This window comes from Oncorhynchus clarkii, chromosome 11 (genome assembly GCF_045791955.1).
Source record: "Oncorhynchus clarkii lewisi isolate Uvic-CL-2024 chromosome 11, UVic_Ocla_1.0, whole genome shotgun sequence".
Classification (NCBI taxonomy): Eukaryota; Metazoa; Chordata; class Actinopteri; order Salmoniformes; family Salmonidae; genus Oncorhynchus; species Oncorhynchus clarkii.
Window position 1 is genome coordinate 14327195 of NC_092157.1, and position 18135 is coordinate 14345329.

The window sequence follows — 18135 nt, forward strand, 5'->3', positions numbered from 1 at the left end:
AGGTCGGGCACTGATGTTGGGCGATTAGGCCTGGCTCGCAGTCGGCGGTCCAATTAATCCCAATGGGGTTGAGGTCGGGCACTGATGTTGGGCGATTAGGCCTGGCTCGCAGTCGGCGGTCCAATTAATCCCAATGGGGTTGAGGTCGGGCACTGATGTTGGGCGATTAGGCCTGGCTCGCAGTCGGCGGTCCAATTAATCCTGAAGGTGTTTGATTTGTGCATGGGCATTGTCATGCTGAAACTGTTGCCACAAAGTTGGAAACACAGAATCGTCTAGAATGTCATTGTACACTGTAGCATTAAGATTTCCCTTCACCGGAACTAAAGGATCTAGCCCGAACCATGAAAAACAGCCCCAGACCATTATTCCTCCTCCAACAAACTTTATAGTTGGCACTACGCATTGGGGCAGGTAGTGTTCTCCTGGCATCCGCAAACCCAGATTTGTCCATTGAACTGCCAGATGGTGAAGAGTGATTCATCACGCCAGAGAACGCGTTTCCACTGCACCAGAGTCCAATGGCAGCGAGCTTTACACCACTCCAACTGATGCTTGGCATTGCACATGGTGATCTTAGGCTTGTGTGCGGCTGCTCGGCCATGGAAACCCATTTCATGAAGCTCCCGACAAACAGTTATTGTGCTGACGTTGCTTCCAGAGGCAGTTTGGAACTCGGTTAGTGAGAGTTGCAACTGCGGGCAGACGGTTTTTACATGTTAGTCGCTTCAAAACTCGGCGGTCCCGTTCTGTGAGCTTGTGTGGCCTAATCACTTCGCGGCTGAGCTATTATTTCTTCTAGACATTTCCACTTCACAATAGCAGCACTTACAGTTGACCAGGGTAGCTCTAGCTGCGCAGAAATTTGACGAACTGACTTGTTGGAATATGATCCTATGATGGTGCCACGTTGAAAGTCACTGAGCTGTTCAGTAAGGGCATTCTACTGCCAATGTTGTCTATGGAGACAACATTGGAGAGAGAGAGGGAGAGGGAGAGGGAGAGAGAGAGAGAGAGAGAGAGAGAGAGAGAGAGAGAGTAGAACTAATGCGAATGCAGGTCAATTTCAGAATCCAGGCAGTTCCTCTCCTATGACTTTTCACTCTAGTTATCATAAAGTATTAATCGTGTGTTGATGCTGCTGGCGACTTGCCAAAAAGTGCCAGTAGTGCCATTAAAGATAAGATGCTTCCACCTCATGTTTCCACCTCATTTTGTGGGCAGTGTGCACATAGCCTGTCTTCTCTTGATTTCCAGATGTGGATAGGGCGGTCTTTCTCTGTCTTTCTCAATAGCAGGGCTATGCTGACTGAGTCTGTACATAGTCAAAGCGTTCCTTAAGTTTGGGTCAGTCACAGTGGTCAGGTATTCTGCCAGTGTGTACTCTCTGTTTAGGGCCAAATAGCATTCTAGTTTGCTCTGTTTATTTGTTAATTCTTTTCAATGTGTCAAGTAATTATCTTTTTGTTTTCTAATGATTTGGTTGGGTCTAATTGTGTTGCTGTTCTGGGGCTCTGTGGTGTCTGTTTGTGTTTGTGAACAGAGCCCAAGGACCAGCTTGCTTAGGGGACTCTTCTCCAGGTTCATCTCTCTGTAGGTGATGGCTTTGTTATGGAAGGTTTGGGAATCGCTTCCTTTTAGGTGGCTGTATAATTTAACGTCTCTTTTCTGGGTTTTGATAATTAGCGGGTATCAGCCTAATTCTGCCCTGCATGCATTATTTGGTGTTCTACGTTGTACACGGAGGATATTTTTGCAGAATTCTGCATGCAGTCTCAATTTGGTGTTTGTCCCATTTTGTGAATTCTTGGTTGGTGAGCGGACCCCAGACCTCACAACCTTAAAGGGCAATGGGTTCTATAACTTATTCAAGTATTTTTTTGCCAGATCCTAATTGGTATGTCGAATTTTACGTTCCTTTTGATGGCATAGAATGCCCTTCTTGCCTTGTCTCTCAGATCATTCACAGCTTTGTGGAAGTTACCTGTGGCGCTGATGTTTAGGCCAAGGTATATATAGTTTTTTGTGTGCTCTAGGGCTACGGCGTCTAGATGGAATTTGTATTTGTGGTCCTGGCGACTGGACCATTTTTGGAACACCATCATTTTGGTCTTACTGAGATTTACTGTCAGTGCCCAGGTCTGGCAGAATCTGTGCAGATGATCTAGGTGCTGCTGTAGGCCCTCCTTGGTTGGTGGCAGAAGCATCAGATCATCAGCAAACAGTAGACATTTGACTTCAGATTCTAGTAAGTGAGGCCGGCTGCTGCAGACTGTTCTAGTGCCCTCGGCAATTCGTTGATATATATGTTGAAGAGGGTGGGGCTTAAGCTGCATCTCTGTCTCTCCCCATGGCACTTGGGAAGAAACATGTGTGTTTTTTGTCTATTTTAACTGCACACTTGTTGTTTGTGTACATGGATTTTATAATGTCGTATGTTGTTCCTCCAACACCACTTTTCATCAATTTGTTTAGCAGACCCTCATGCCAAATTGAGTTGAAGGCTTTTTTGAAATCAACAAAGCATGAGAAGACTGTTTTGAAGATTGTTTTGGTCTGTTTGTTTGTCAATTAGGGTGTGAAGGGTGAATACATGGTCTGTCGTATGATAATTTGGTAAAAAGACCATTTGACATTTGCTCAATATATTGTTTTCACTGAGAAAATGTACAAGTCTGCTAAGAATGATAATGCAGAGGATCTTCCCAAGGTTGCTGTTGACGCATATCCCACAGTAGTTATTGGGGTCAAATTTGTCTCTACTTTTGTGGATTGGGGTGATCAGTTCGTGGTTCCAAATATTGGGGAAGATGCCAGAGCTAAGGATGATGTTAAAGAGTTTTAGTATAGCCAATTGAAATTTTTTGTCTGTATATTTTATCATTTCATTGAGGATACCATCAACATCACATGCCTTTTTGGGTTGGAGGGTTTTTATTTGGTCCTGTAGCTCATTCAAGGTAATTGGAGAATCCAGTGGGTTCTGGTAGTCTTTAATAGTTGATTCTAAGATTTGTATTTGATCATGTATATGTTTTTGCTGTTTGTTCTTTGTTATAGAGCCAAAAAGATTGGATAAGTGGTTTACCCATACATCTCCATTTTGGATAGATAATTCTTTGTGTTGTTGTTTGTTTAGTGTTTTCCAATTTTCCCAGAAGTGGTTAGAGTCTATGGATTCTTCAATTACATTGAGCTGATTTCTGACGTGCTGTTCCTTCTTTTTCCGTAGTGTATTTCTGTATTGTTTTAGTGATTCACCATAGTGAAGGCGTAGACTCAGGTTTTCCGGGTCTCTATGTTTTTGGTTGGACAAGTTTCTAATTTCTTTCTTAGATTTTTGCATTCTTCATCAAACTTTTTGTCATTGTTGTTCATTTTCTTCGGTTCTCTATTTGAGATTTTTGATTTGATAGGGAAGCTGAGAGGTCAAATATACTGTTAAGATTTTCTACTGCCAAGTTTACACCTTCACTATTACAGTGGAACGTTTTACCCAGGAAATTGTCTAAAAGGGATTGAATTTGTTGTTGCCTAATTGTTTTTTGGTAGGTTTCCAAACTGCATTCCTTCCATCTATAGCATTTCTTAATATTACTCAGTTCCTTTGGCTTTGATGCCTCCTGATTGAATATTGCTCTGTTCAAGTAGACTGTGATTTTGCTGTGGTCTGACAGGGGTGTCAGTGCGCTGACTGTGAACGCTCTGAGAGACTCTGGGTTGAGGTCAGTGATAAAGTAGTCTACAGTACTACTGTCAAGAGATGAGCTATAGGTGTCCCCTCAAAGCCTACCATTGACTATGTACATACCCAGCATGTGACAGAGCTGCAGAAGTTGTGACCCGTTTCTGTTGGTTATGTTGTCATAGTTGTGCCTAGGGGGGCATATGGGGGAGGGAATGCTGTCCCCTCCAGGCAGACGTTTGTCCACCTGTGTGCTGAGGGTGTCAGGTTCTTGTCCAGTTCTGGCATTTAGGTCGCCACAGACTAGTACATGTCCCTGGGCCTGGAAATGATTGATTTCCCCATCCAGGATGGAGAAGCTGTCTTCATGAAAGTATGGAGGTTCTAGTGGGGGGATATAGGTAGCACACAGGAGGACAATTTTCTCTGTTAAGATCATTTCCTTTTGAATTTCTAGCCAAATGTAAAATGTTCCTGTTTTGAGGAATTTAATGGAGTGAGTTAGGTCTGCTCTATACCAAATTAGCATACCCCCTGAGTCCCTTCCCTGTTTCACATCTGGTAGTTTGGTGGATGGGACTACCAGCTCTCTGTAACCTAGAGGGCAACCAGTGGGTCCGTCTCCTCTATACCAGGTTTCTTGTAGGATGACAATGTCTGTATTTCCAATTTCTTTGATGGAGTCCACGTTCCTGATCTTTATGCCAAAGGCAGATGTCCTCAGGCCTTGGATATTCCAGGATGAGATAGTGAAGGCTTTGTGTTCCATAAAGTGTCCAATGTTGTTGGTTGTGTGGTTTTGCCTCAGACCAGTAAGTGAGCAGCCTATCCCCCTTATACCATTCACACATATAAATTAGGTTTGTGCCAAGCACAACAGACCTCCATCTCGCATCACTTAGATGGGTCTCAAATTCATAATCCGATTTATCAGACTAGTCACAGCTTCAGATCAGGACCCACATACGGGATGTTAAAGGAATATTACCCACTGTGACACCTTTAAAAGGTTGAGGATATGTTATCCTTGAGATGCATCAAAGTAGCTTTGAAAGGATAGCAACACCACATTTTTTTCACTCAATGATGGAAGTACAGCACTCTTATGGAAATACAGACATGGCTTTGTGTCCCACCTCCACCTTCAGTGTAATACAATATCTGTGGTAAGTTCCTATATCTGTGTTTAGTGTTGTGTGATGTAGCTACCATTGCAGGATGAATCATTCTCAGAATGGTGGGTGAATGTCCAAACATGTTGCTCTTGACAACATCACACCAACCCTGGGTGAGCTAACCTCAACCATCTATCTTTGTGTTCATCATCTCAATGTCTGAGTAGACAGACCTCAGCTGTTACTCTCCTTCCTCTCTCATCCCACTCGCTAAACTCATACTACGTTTCAAAATTCCACACAATAAGTGACTGTGGGTAACAGCCATGAAGGGCAACCATGAAGGTTTGAGTCCTTTTGAGTTCATCTGACACTTAAAAAGAAAAAACGATGGTATTTTATGCTGCCCTTCCATATTTTTAATACCAGTGACAGACTCACTGGTTTCTATTACCAGAGAGCTTCATTGTGTGTGGAGATGGAAGGCAGGGGATGGCAGATGTCTTTATACTAACACCTCTTTTCCTGTCAAACCCCTCTCTCTCTCTCTCTCTCTCTCTCTCTCTCTCTCTCTCTCTCTCTCTCTCTCTCTCTCTCTCTCTCTCTCTCTCTCTCTCTCTCCCTCTCTCTCTCCTTCCCCCAAGCTGTTGTGTTATGTACCCCCTACATCTCTATATCCAGGATCAGGGTGAAACAACTTCTCTAACCACTGAGTGAATCTCTGGATCTAGTCTAGTGTGTTTCCAATCAACTCTGATGTCCCTAATGTTGAGAGAATATTTCAGGACCTCAAAAGGGCTTCAGAATTCAGGCCCCTAGCTAGCGCAACTAAAGCAAGCCCTGTCAATCCCCATGAAACCCTGAGTAACGACATTGCTGAATTTCATCACATTTAGGGATGAATTGCTTCTACCCTTCCTCCTTCAACAGTGACCTTGACTGATTGTTCGCACATCAATCCTTAGACACACTCTCACTCACTCACTCACTCACTCACTCACTCACTCACTCACTCACTCACTCACTCACTCACTCACTCACTCACCCACCCACCAAACCCTCCCCCCAAAAGGTCAAAGGTTGTAGATGTGTACTCACAGTCCGGCTCAGACTTCATCTCTGACCCAGCAGAGCAACAGGGTGTTTGGACATAAAGAACTGCAGTCACCCCCAGAGCATAGCAGAGTCAGTCTGACCAGAGGCCCCCTCAGCGCATGCCCACAGCCCCAGGCCAACAGAGACATATTAAAGAACTCATTCACACCCTAGTTTCCACTCACAACACACTGTCCGCCTGAGAGAGAAAACACTCTAATTTACTGGCCCCCAGTGCCAGCAGTGACATTTTATCCGTACCAGGTTGTATAGAACCTGGCTCTGTGAGAGCCAGAGTGAGTGGATCCTCCACATATCCCACAAACCACAGGAAGAGCTCAACTGTACACCGGAGCACTGCGTTCCCGTGCTTCAAAAACAACATGGAAACCACAGCGACTCCCAGAGAGGTAGCAGTGGCCTCCCTCTACATCTCAAGAGTCTTTGACCGACCAACAAGTCACAGCTCAGTTTTACTGCCAGTCCGCCAAGCAAGCAACACAGTCTTCATATATGCAACATATTTGTGTCCTTCCACAACCCAGAACATGATATATTCACACTAATAGTCTTATGAATATGCTACTGTATGTGTGGCTGTCAAGGTACTCAAAAACCCTTCCGCTGGGGTTTGATGTTATTTTGTAAACTGGCTATGGGGTATGTCAACGGCCCTCTGCATTGACCATATTGCTCTACTAAATGTTCCTGTGAAGATCACAAAAGTAGGAGGATTTCAATTATGTGTTTTCAATGGACGTCAGCTAAAACACATACCACTCTGCCTTTTATACCTGTCCAAACTGACCAGTTCACATTTGGATTCAATGCTTCTGACAGGCAAAAATGACTCTTCTGTTTCTCATGAACCTGTTTTTCTCTTTGAATGTGGCAGACAGATTTAGTTCAAATAGGCCGGTGGAATGTGCCAAAGCAGACCAAATGCAGAGCATGCTACACATCGGTGTCAGACGGGCTGAGTTCCAATTATGATTCCATGATCACATTATATCTTCAGGAGGAAGAACGCCCAGCACCCACACTCATTCCAGCACCCTAAAAATCAATGTTTTATATTACAGTGAGCAGAGCTGTCAGTCACTCTAACAGTATTTTATAATTCAGCACCTGAGAGATAATGGATGTTCACACTCAACTATCAGATTCTGACCCCATTCTTTTTTGGAGGTATGATTTGCAGTCAACTCGGTGAGCAGTGGTACTCACAGAATGATTGATTGAAAAACCATTACATTTCACAACAAGCACACCAGGGGCATCATCCCCAAACTGTCTTGTGGAATCACTTTTTCTGGAGATGTATTTCAGTTATATCCAATTGTAATCGCTGCATTCAAAGAAGTTCTCCATAGGAGAAGTTACTTTACACTAAAATGAACATATAGACACCAACTCTTGCCACGATAATTATTTTTAATTTTAATTGTACCTTTATTTAACTAGGCAAGTCAGTTAAGAACAAATTCTTATTTTCAATGACGGCCTAGGAACAATATTATCAATATTAAGGTAGTAGAACGATGCCTTCTACCAATGTAGAGAACCCATACCGTTTTCTATTACATGTATAAAGCTTCTCTCCTTCAGCTCACTGTCTGGGCAGGAACCAGAGCATTCCTGTCTGTATCTGTTTGGGGGGGAATAAAGTGTTGTACAGTAATCAGGTGTAAAACAGGTGGAGCAGTGTTGACATAGGAGGGTAGCATGTGAAAAATGTGCTGCTGCCATGCAATCACAAAGGGAAAAGCCAGGCGGTTGATTTAGACCTTTAATCACAGTGCTGGATGATAAGTATAGGATCAAACGAAGGCACGCGATGCCTGGAATAACTGGGAGAGCCACCTAAAGCCTACACAGGGATTCCTGGTGGAAACATGCCAACGCAGTAGCAGTAGGCTGGGATGGATGCCCCAATCATCAGGCCAGACAGAACTGTATCATCTTCAATGAGTCTGGCGATTTGATGGATAGCTGGGTAGCTACTACGCATTCGTAAAGTATTCACACTCCTTGACTTTTTCCACGTTTTATGTAAATGTGATATTTCCATTTTTATTTGTAATACATTTGCAAAATTTTCTAAAATAAATATTTTTTGTTTTGTCGTTATGAGGTATTGTGTATAGTTTGATGAGCAAAAAAACTATTTAATCAATTTTAGAACAAGGCTGTAACGTAACAACATGTGGAAAAAGTCAAGTGGTCAGAATACTTTCACTGTAAGTTATTTCACAACAATCTAGTATTTCTAGCTCTATCTGAACATTTGGGGAGATATTCTGTTCTCATCCCAGTTCTAACATAGGGTCTGGCTTCACTCATTCCCCCATAGTCTGGGGCACACATCGACTGACTGATGGACTGATTAAATGGCACAGACCTCTATTGAACTCAGGGCTGGGGACAATTACATTATTCCAGTCCAGTCAAGGATTGAAACCCCACAGATCTCTGTTTCCATTGAGACATGTTTATAACGTGTAGAACTGCAGAAAATTAGCTTTAAAGCTGCAATTTTTTCTCTCTTGCAACAAGAGAGGTGTGAACAGTTTCTGGTTGCATGGTTTGTGAGGTTGGTGTTTGTTACTATAAATTACATTATCCAGCCCGTCCTTTGCCACCTAGGAAATTTGTGTATGAAACCTTCTCAAATAGTATTTGAATACCCTTGTATGGTCTATGATTTCCAGTCTTAATTAGGGTATATTAATATATAGACTTAACAGTCTTAATTAGGGCTCCTAAGGGGCATAGCAGTCTAAGGCACTGCATCTCAGTGCTAGAGGCGCCATCACAGACCCTGGCTCGATTCCAGGCTGTATCACAACTTGCCGTGATTGGGAGTCCCATAGGGTGGCGCACAACTGGCCCAGCATTGATAGGGTTTGGCTGGGGAAGGCCGTCATTGTAAATAAGAATTTGTTCTTAACTGACTTGCCTAGTTAAATAAAGGTTAAAAAATAAAAATATTTCAGTGTGCAGGAGCTCAGCAAACACTGAGTGGATTCATTTTTTTATTTAAACAAGTGTTTCACAGAGTAGGCCTACAGAAAGGACATATGAAGGTTATCACTTTAGCTGTGCTTTATAAATATGCGTAAGGCTATGCTGTCAAAATAGTTGCTTACTAAAACTGATAAACAACTTATATTTGTAAAAAATTGGCTACTATATGGATAAACATTCTAAGGGTGAAATTGAGGTGTCAATATTGGGAGGGGGAAGAACAGTAGACGGGGTCCCCCCCCCCCCCCCCCCTGATCTATATACAGTACCAGTCAAAAATTTGGACACACCTACTCATTCAAGGGTTTTTCTTTATTTTTACTATTTTCTACATTGTAGAATAATAGTGAAAACATCAAACTTATGAAATAGCACATATGGAATCATGTAGTAACCAATAAAGTGTTAACCAAATCCAAATATATTTTATATTTCAGTTTCTTCAAAGTAGCCACTGTTTGCCTTGATAAACAGGTGTGTCTTGATAAAAGTACATTTGTGGAATTTCTTTCCTTCTTAATGTGTTTGAGTCAATCACTTGTGTTGTGACAAGGTAGGGGTGGTATACAGAAGATAGCCCTATTTGGTAAAAGACCAAGTCCATATTATGGCAAGAACAGCTCAAATAAGCAAAGATAAACAATAGCCCATCATTACTTTAAGACATAAAGGTCAGTCAATCTGGAACGTTTCAAAAACTTCCAGTCACAAAAACCATCAAGCGCTAAGATGAAACTGGCTCTCATGAGGACCGCCACAGGAAAGGGAGACCCAGAGTTACCTCTGCTGCAAAGCATAAGTGTGTTAGAGTTAAGTGCACCTCAGATTGCAGCCCAAATAAATGATTCAAAGAGTTCAAGTAACAGACACATCTCAACATCATCTGTTCAGTAGAGAATGCGTGAATCAGGACTTCATGGTTGAATTGCTGCAAAGAAACCACTTAATAAAGGACACCAATAATAAGAAGAGACTTGCTTGGGCCAAGAAACACGAGCAATGGACATTAGACTGGTAAAAATCTGTTCTTTGGACTGATGAGTCCAAATTTGAGATTTTAGTTCCAACCGCCGTGTCTTTGTGAGACGCAGAGTAGGTGAACGGATGATCTCCACGTGTGGTTCCCACCGTGAAGCATGGAGGAGGAGGTGCAATGATGTGGGGGTGCTTTGCTGGTGACTATGTCAGGGATTTATTTAAAATTCAAGGCACACTTAGCCAGCATGGCTACCACAGCATTCTGCAGTGATACTGCAGACATCTGGTTTGTGCTTAGTGGGACTATCGTTTGTTTTTCAACAGGACAATGACCCAACACAACTCCAGGCTGGGCTATTTGACAAAGAAGGATAGTGAAGGAGCACTGCATCAGATGACCTGGCCTCCACAATCACCCGACCTTAACCCAACTGAGATGGTTTGGGATGACTTGGACCGCAGAGTGAAGGAAAAGCAGCCAACAAGTGCTCAGAATATGTGGGATCTCCTTCAAGACTGTTGGAAAAGCATTCCAGGTGAAACTGGTTGAGAGAATGCCAAGACCGTGCAAAGCTGTCGTCAAGGCAAAGGGTGGCTATTTTGAAGAATCTAAAATATATTTTGATTTGTTTGACACTCTTTTGGTCACTGCACGATTCCATATGTGTTATTTCATAGTGTTGATGTCGTAACTATTGTTCTACAATGTAGAAAATAGTAAAAATAAAGAGCAACCCTTGAATGAATAGGTGTGCCCAAACTTTTGACTAGTACTGTGGAGATATATATATATATATATATATATATATATATATATATATATATATATATATATATATATATATATATATGTGTGGATATATATATATATATATATATATATATATATATATATATATATATATATATATATATATATCCACAGTATAGTCAAAATATATATATCAACATATGAAATAACACATATGGAATCGTGTATATATATATATATATATAGTTTTAAACGCATTTCCTGCAATTCTACACAGTTTGACATTACTTATTATCCCCCTCTTGAGGTTTATTTTGAGGGGTATATGGAGGGGGATTTTGAAAACACAGTATAAGTGAAAGGATAAGTGGAAATATTTATTTTAGGAATAAACAAACTTCCTGCATTTCAACACATTTTGCCATGGTGCAGAGAGAAAAATGTGCGGTTTTATAATGCTATTCTATACATTTTGTCATGAGTCTGAGATAAAATGTTGCTGTTTTAAAGCTAATTTCCTGCAATTCTACACATTTTGCCATGGGGCAGAGAGAAACATTATCTGTTTTAAATGAACTGCCCTGGAAACATCTCACTTTTAACAGTTAATATTCTGTTAACTGATACCCAAATCATGTTGATGACTTCTCCTATACTCTTATTTGTGGCCAATGCATAACCACCTCAAGCTTCTATCTCAAACAGACCATTTAAAAAATGCTTTCTATTTCCTCGTAGAGGATGATGTCGTTGCATGAATATGTTTTGTGACCGGTATACGCCCACACCATACCAACACAGAAAAGCTGCTTTTTAAAATACTTGATTAACATTTTTTGGAAGGAAACTATTTCACTCATATTGTAACTACAGTGCCTTCAGAAAGTATTCATACCCCTTGATTTATTCCACATGTTGTTGTGTTGCAACCTGATTAAATAAATACAATTTCTCACCCATCTACACACAATACCCCATAATGACAAAGTGAAAATATGTTTTTAGACATTTTAACAAATATTTATTGAAAATAAAATACAGAAATATCTAATTTACATAAGTATTCCCACCTCTGAGTCAATACCTTGTAGAAGCATCTGTTTTCACTTCACTATGGGTTATTGTGTGTAGATGGGTCAGAAAAAAAATGAATCCATTTTGAGTTCAGCCTATAACACAACAAAATGTGGAATAAGTCAAGGGGTATGAATACATTCTGAAGGCACCATAATTATAGATCATATTTCATAGACATATGGAAACAGTGGAAAGTTAATTTAAAGGTCGACTTTGTGCATAAATGCAAAAAATAATGGCTATTATTATATCAATGCACCATCATACCAGGTAATTTAATACTTACATTTTTTTATTTTTATAAATGGAATAATATCTGTTCTCCAAAATGTATTAAAGACCCCAATAGTTATTTTTTTGTTAGAGTTTGTTCTTTGTCAGGCAGGCTATATAGCCTGTCTGCCCATCCACACTGCTCTGGCCAAACTGACGTTTCTTCTCCGATAGAGCACCGTCAGGCAAAGCCTATTTTGCAAGAGGCATATGGTCCTGTTCACAGTGTAACTAAACGATGCTATCGATTTAAATAACTCGCTTCGGTAACACTCTGCTATTTGGGATAATCGGGAAGTCCCTACCCCATTGAAGTTGACATTTCAAATGGTTAAGGTATCGGTTAATGTTAGGGTTAGGTAGTAAGGGTTAATGTTAGGGTTAAGCTAGGTGTTACGGTTAAGGTTAGGGAGGGTTCAGTGTATAGCATAGCACTATTCGTATCCAAACGGGATAGGGATCCATTTACCGACCTCCTTGACACACACCGGGTCACGTGACAGATTCTGCACATTTTAAAAAGAACGGGATATCCTTCAATTCACACCAGGGCTTCACCGAGGTGGCTAAATGACTCCCCGGTGCCAGTTGACCGACTTTCGCACCTCCGCAGCCCTTTTGTGCAATTGTCAGAGGAGCGTCAACGGAACAACGCGCTGAACGCACCAACGACACATGAGGCTTCATAATCAAACCTGTTGACTGGGGCCCCGTACTAATTTTTATCCTCGTTTATATTCTTATACGAAGTTGATCTACAGTCTGCAGAGAAATCAAATTGGAGGGCGAAAAGTGGGGCTATCCTCTGTCATTATTAATATTTGCTCGGGATGGCAGTTAACTTTAGATGCGCAGTTCAAGCCTTAGTTTTACTGGGCTGTGTGATTATCCTCAGTAACGTGCTATGTCCCGTTGGTGCGTACCTCTACAACAACCGCTATGCAGGGTAAGTGAGGATTCTCATTCATTTCTGAGCTTTGTGACTGGAAGATAAAGTTGAATCCTGAGCTCTCATTCGTGTTGAAAACTTGAAGTTGAACACCTATGAGGTAAAACAAAGAAGGGTAAAACATAAAAGGAATTATCTGTATTTTAAAGGGGCAATCAGCAGTTGCTACATCCATTTTTGGATTAATTCATTCATGAAATATAGCCTACCCATTGATTCTGGAAGATTATAACATAGGCTATCAATGAGTCATGAACTTAGTTAAACTGTCATATCCCATCAGAACTCAAAATATAAGCTTGTTTTACTCCAATGTTGATAAATAAAGTAAATGTCAACAACCACTAAAAACATAGTGAAAACAATGCATGTGATATCATGGATGGTAGCCTTTGCATCCATAGCTCATTCTACGAATTTGAGAGTGGTTAGGCCTACATTTCTCTAGCCCTATCCCTCAGCTTTTTACCGAAACAGAGGCGGGGACGCTTTGTTATTGTTTCTACTTTGCTGATTTAAGTTGGTCTACTGAAAGTAATTCTATCCTCAGATGAAGCATGGGGTTTACTTCCCCTCATCTCCTGTTGAAAAGAGATGGATTTTCCAAAGCAGTTGTGTATGTGTGAGTGCACGTTTTTCTCTCCTATGGATAGTAAATCATCCTTGCTGGAGACACGTGTTTTCTACTTTGTGTATTCGAGACAAATGGAACACCAAGATGTTATGATGGATGTAAGATAAGCCTACAGTTGTCACGTTTTGGCCCCACAGCTCTTATGATAAGTGCTGGCTAGTTAGAGATGCAGCAACTGCAGTTGATACCAGACAGATCAGGGAAAATGGAACATTGGGAGACAGCCTCTTTTGGGACAGAGAACCTCAGAAGAGAACCTGGCTGTGTTGAAGTTCTGGAATTCACAGAGTTCCGTCAAGGTGCATGGGGCACACCGAGGGGGCACAGTGGGAACATTTTGGGCGCCTGAAGCACATTGGGGAACTGAGGGATAGTTTAGAGTACACTTTGGGCAATTTTGGAGGGTATTCCTGAGCAAGTAATTGCTCTCCTCTAGGCATAATTTCAGGGAGCTTTGGGGTAGTTTTGGGAGGCACAGCAGGATCCCATCTGTCCTTCCATAGCCCCACCCCCCTCGTTCCCCTGCATCCTGGACTTGTTCCAAAAGCCCCGGTAACCCACCCAAACCCTAGCTGCTCAGCACAGACCATCCCACTTTATCAAGGTAGGAAAACCAGGGCAAGGAAACAAGACTCCCGACGCTGACACTGTAGGGAACTCTGTGCCGTTCTGTTCAGAATTCCTTATACTGTATGATAGTGGGTGTTGTCCCACTTAGTTTTAATCTGTTGAAGGATTGCACAATGAGCCTTTAGTCTTAAGGACTAAATGGTCACTATTGTTGTTAAATCTTTGTGATTATATGAGTTTGCTTTCGGTAATTATCATGTCTCCTGTTGGTTGAGCATGGTCTAATACCAGTGTTTCCCCTAGGATTTTTTTCAGCAGAGGTGGTAAAGTTAGCATGGGGGGGTAGTGAGCGTGGCCAATTGCACGGTTTTAAAGCTAATTCCCTGCAATTCTACCCATTTTGCTATGCAGCGGAGAGAACATTTTACAGTTTTAAAGCTAGTTTCCTGCAATGCACATTTTTTTTCATGGGGGCTGAGAGAAATATTTCTGTTTTAAAGCTAATTTCCTGCAATTCTACAACCTTTTCCATGGCTTAATGTCATGATGCTATAAATAGATCGGGAGACAGGCACAGGAATGTGTAATAGGGGTTTTATTTTCCAAATGACAGCGTGCCTTGTAAAGGCATTTGGACGAAGACCAAACAAACACGTAACAAAACACAGGGTTGAAACCCAAACAAAATAGCGAAGAGTACCTCCAATAAATACGCAATCGCACATTGATTATCACATGGGATGAGACCCGTAATCATCTGCACCATATACGTGACCAGAAAGCCAAAACAACACAGCACAGGTTCTCACACGACCAACGGACATAGCAACAATAATCAACAGGACAATGGTGAACAAAGGCCACACTCATACAATTACTAATCAATGGGAATAGGGACCAGGTGTGCGTAATGACAGTTCCGGAGGGATCCATGACAGTACTCAGCATTTTTGGACACGGATTATGGCCGATTACATTGCACTCCACGAGGAGACTGCATGGCAGGCTGACTACCTGTTATGCGAGTGCAGCAAGGAGCCAAGGTAAGTTGCTAGCTAGCATTAAACTTATCTTGTAAAAAACAATAAATCTTAACATACTCACTAGTTAACTACACATGGTTGATGATATTACTAGTTTATCTAGCTTGTCCTGCGTTGCATATAATCAATGCGGTGCCTGTTAATTTATCATTGAATCACAGCCTACTTCGCCAAACGGGTGATGATTTAACAAGCGCATTCGCAAAAAAAGCACTGTCGTTACACCAATGTGTACCTAACCATAAACATCAATGCCTTTCTTAAAATCAATACACAAGTATATCTTTTTTAAACCTGCATATTTAATTAATATTGCCTGCTAACATGAATTTATTTTAACTAGGGAAATTGTGTCCCTTCTCTTGCATTCTGTGCAAGCAGAGTCAGGGTATATGCAGCAGTTTGGGCCGCCTGGCTCGTTGCGAACTGTGAACTGTGACCATTTCTTCCTAACAAAGACCGTAATTAATTTGCCAGAATTGTACATAATTATGACATAACATTGAAGGTTGTGCAATGTAACAGCAATATTTAGACTTAGGGATGCCACCCGTTAGATAAAATACGAATGGTTCCATATTTCACTGAAAGAATAAACATTTTGTTTTCGAAATTATTGTTTCCGGATTTGACCATATTAATGACCTAAGGCTCGTATTTCTGTGTGTTATTATATGATAATTAAGTCTATGATTTGATAGAGCAGTCTGACTGAGCGGTGGTAGGCAGCAGCAGGCTCGTAAGCATTCATTCAAACAGCACTTTCTTGCATTTGCCAGCAGCTCTTCGCTGTGCTTCAAGCATTGCGCTGTTTATGACTTCAAGCCTATCAACTCCCGAGATTATGCTGGCAATACTAAAATACCTATTAGAACATCCAATAGTCAAAGGTATATGACATACAAATTGTATAGAGAGAAATAGTCCTATAATAACTACAACCTAAAACTTCTTACCTGGGAATATTGAAGACTAGTGTTAAAAGGAACCACCAGCTTTCATATGTTCTGAGTAAGGAACTTAAAACGTTAGCTTTATTACATGGCACATATTGCACTTTTACTTTCTTCTCCAACACTTTGTTTTTGCATTATTTAAACCAAATTGAACATGTTTCCATACCATGACATTTTCTTTCTACGTACTTTATATCTGGTTTTAGTTGTTTAAGTTTACACTGAAAACTATCAAAATCATGACATTACCCTGAGGAAGGCACAGTGACCCTGAGGAAGGCACAGTGACCCTGAGGAAGGCACAGTGACCCTGAGGAAGGCACAGTGACCATGAGGAAGGCACAGTGACCATGAGGAAGGCACAGTGACCCTGAGGAAGGCACAGTGACCATGAGGAAGGCACAGTGACCCTGAGGAAGGCACAGTGACCATGAGGAAGGCACAGTGACACTGAGGAAGGCACAGTGGTGCCAAAACGTTGGTAAATACCCATTAAATTGCTGGGAGATTACACATGGAGTGTGCGACTTTCTTTATTTTGATAGTTTATAGTTTATTGTCCGTTAGTCAGCACCTCCACACAAACTATTACTCTGGGTGTGCGCCAGCTCATGTTCTTTTTATGTAAGTTTACACTGAACACATTTTACCATCCCGAAACAAAATATCATTATTATTAATATATATTTTAGTTTTTTTGTAGTGGCAGCCACAATTTGTGTGCTGCGGCTAAATGCATAAAGGGGAAACCCTGAATACAGTACACTTGTCAGATCTTGATATTGTGATACAGAAGGACTATGTGCCCCTATTCCCTCAACAATTGGGCACACAGAGTTGGGTATATTGAAGGTGGGCCTACAGTACAGAGTGGAGCGATAATAGAATTTCTCTCGGTATCCAAAAGGACTACAGAGAAGTGCCTTCTGTCTTAGTGCCAAGGGCTCAGTTAAAAGGTTACTGCCATAGAGAGAGCTGAGTGAAATGTCAGATTGACAGCTTAAAAGACAGCTTTAGCCTAGAAAGAAATGCTACCAGTGCACAGCAGGCTTTAAAGACACACTGAGACACACTGAGAAGGCAGTGCCAGCATTTTGACAGAGAGTCTATGATCCATGGGGATCGCTATGACAAGGAAAAGATGGGTCAATTTGGGTGACGATAAAACACCTTTCAGGAGTAGAACTAGACTGCAGCCTTGGTGGATTGTTTTGACTTCTATAGGGTGCACTTTGTCATATGATGTCATTGTCGCTCAAATCTGACTAAGAAGTCGTTATTATTTAAAATGCCATTGATAATGTATCATAGGGAAACAAAAGAGAAAGCCACTATCTGTTGTTTCAGAACCAGCATGTATGGGCATAGAAACATAGAAATGAAATGGTGTATTGGACATTGCATGAGCTACACAGTTTTCAAGTTTGGGGTGGAAAGGGATTTTGCCCTAGATGAAGGGTCTCTAAGTCATGCTCTAACCTGTAGGCAATGAGGCTGCGTGTAGCATTGGGGAAGGGCTGTTGGTGGCATTTCTTGTGGCCGCTGGAGTGGGGTGTAATGCCCCTTTGTTCCTTCTCTTCCTCATCCCTATAAGCGGCCCTGGGCCACCTTTGTTTAAGGGGGCCACAACACAATGTGTCACAGTGTGAAAGACCTGGTGGAAAATGGAAACATGATAGAGAAAGGCATAAATAGACAGAGGGAGAGAGAGAGTGCTATAGGGAGTGAGGAAGAGAAATAGAGAGAGAGAGCTATAGGGAGTGAAGAAGAGAAATAGAAAGGTGGAGAGAGCGCTATAGGGAGTGAGGAAGAGAAAGAGAGAGAGAGAGAGCGAGAGAGCTATAGGGAGTGAGGAAGAGAAATAGAGAGAGAGAGAGAAAGAGAGAGCTATAGGGAGTGAGGAAGAGAAATAGAGAGAGAGCGAGAGCTATAGGGAGTGAGGAAGAGAAAAAGAGAGAGAGAGAGAGAGAGAGGGAGAGAGA

At 41.5% G+C, this 18135-nt stretch overlaps 1 protein-coding gene across 1 annotated transcript in view; it reads left to right on the plus strand.

The window, feature by feature from the left end:
• Positions 1–12831: 12831 nt before the first annotated feature.
• The window catches only part of LOC139420621 (carboxypeptidase A6-like), a 38407-nt gene continuing 33103 nt past the window's right edge, over positions 12832–18135 (plus strand). The window contains exon 1 of the mRNA XM_071170821.1: positions 12832–12947. Within this exon, the coding sequence (XP_071026922.1) occupies positions 12832–12947 (116 nt within the window). The remainder of the gene's footprint in view (positions 12948–18135) is intronic.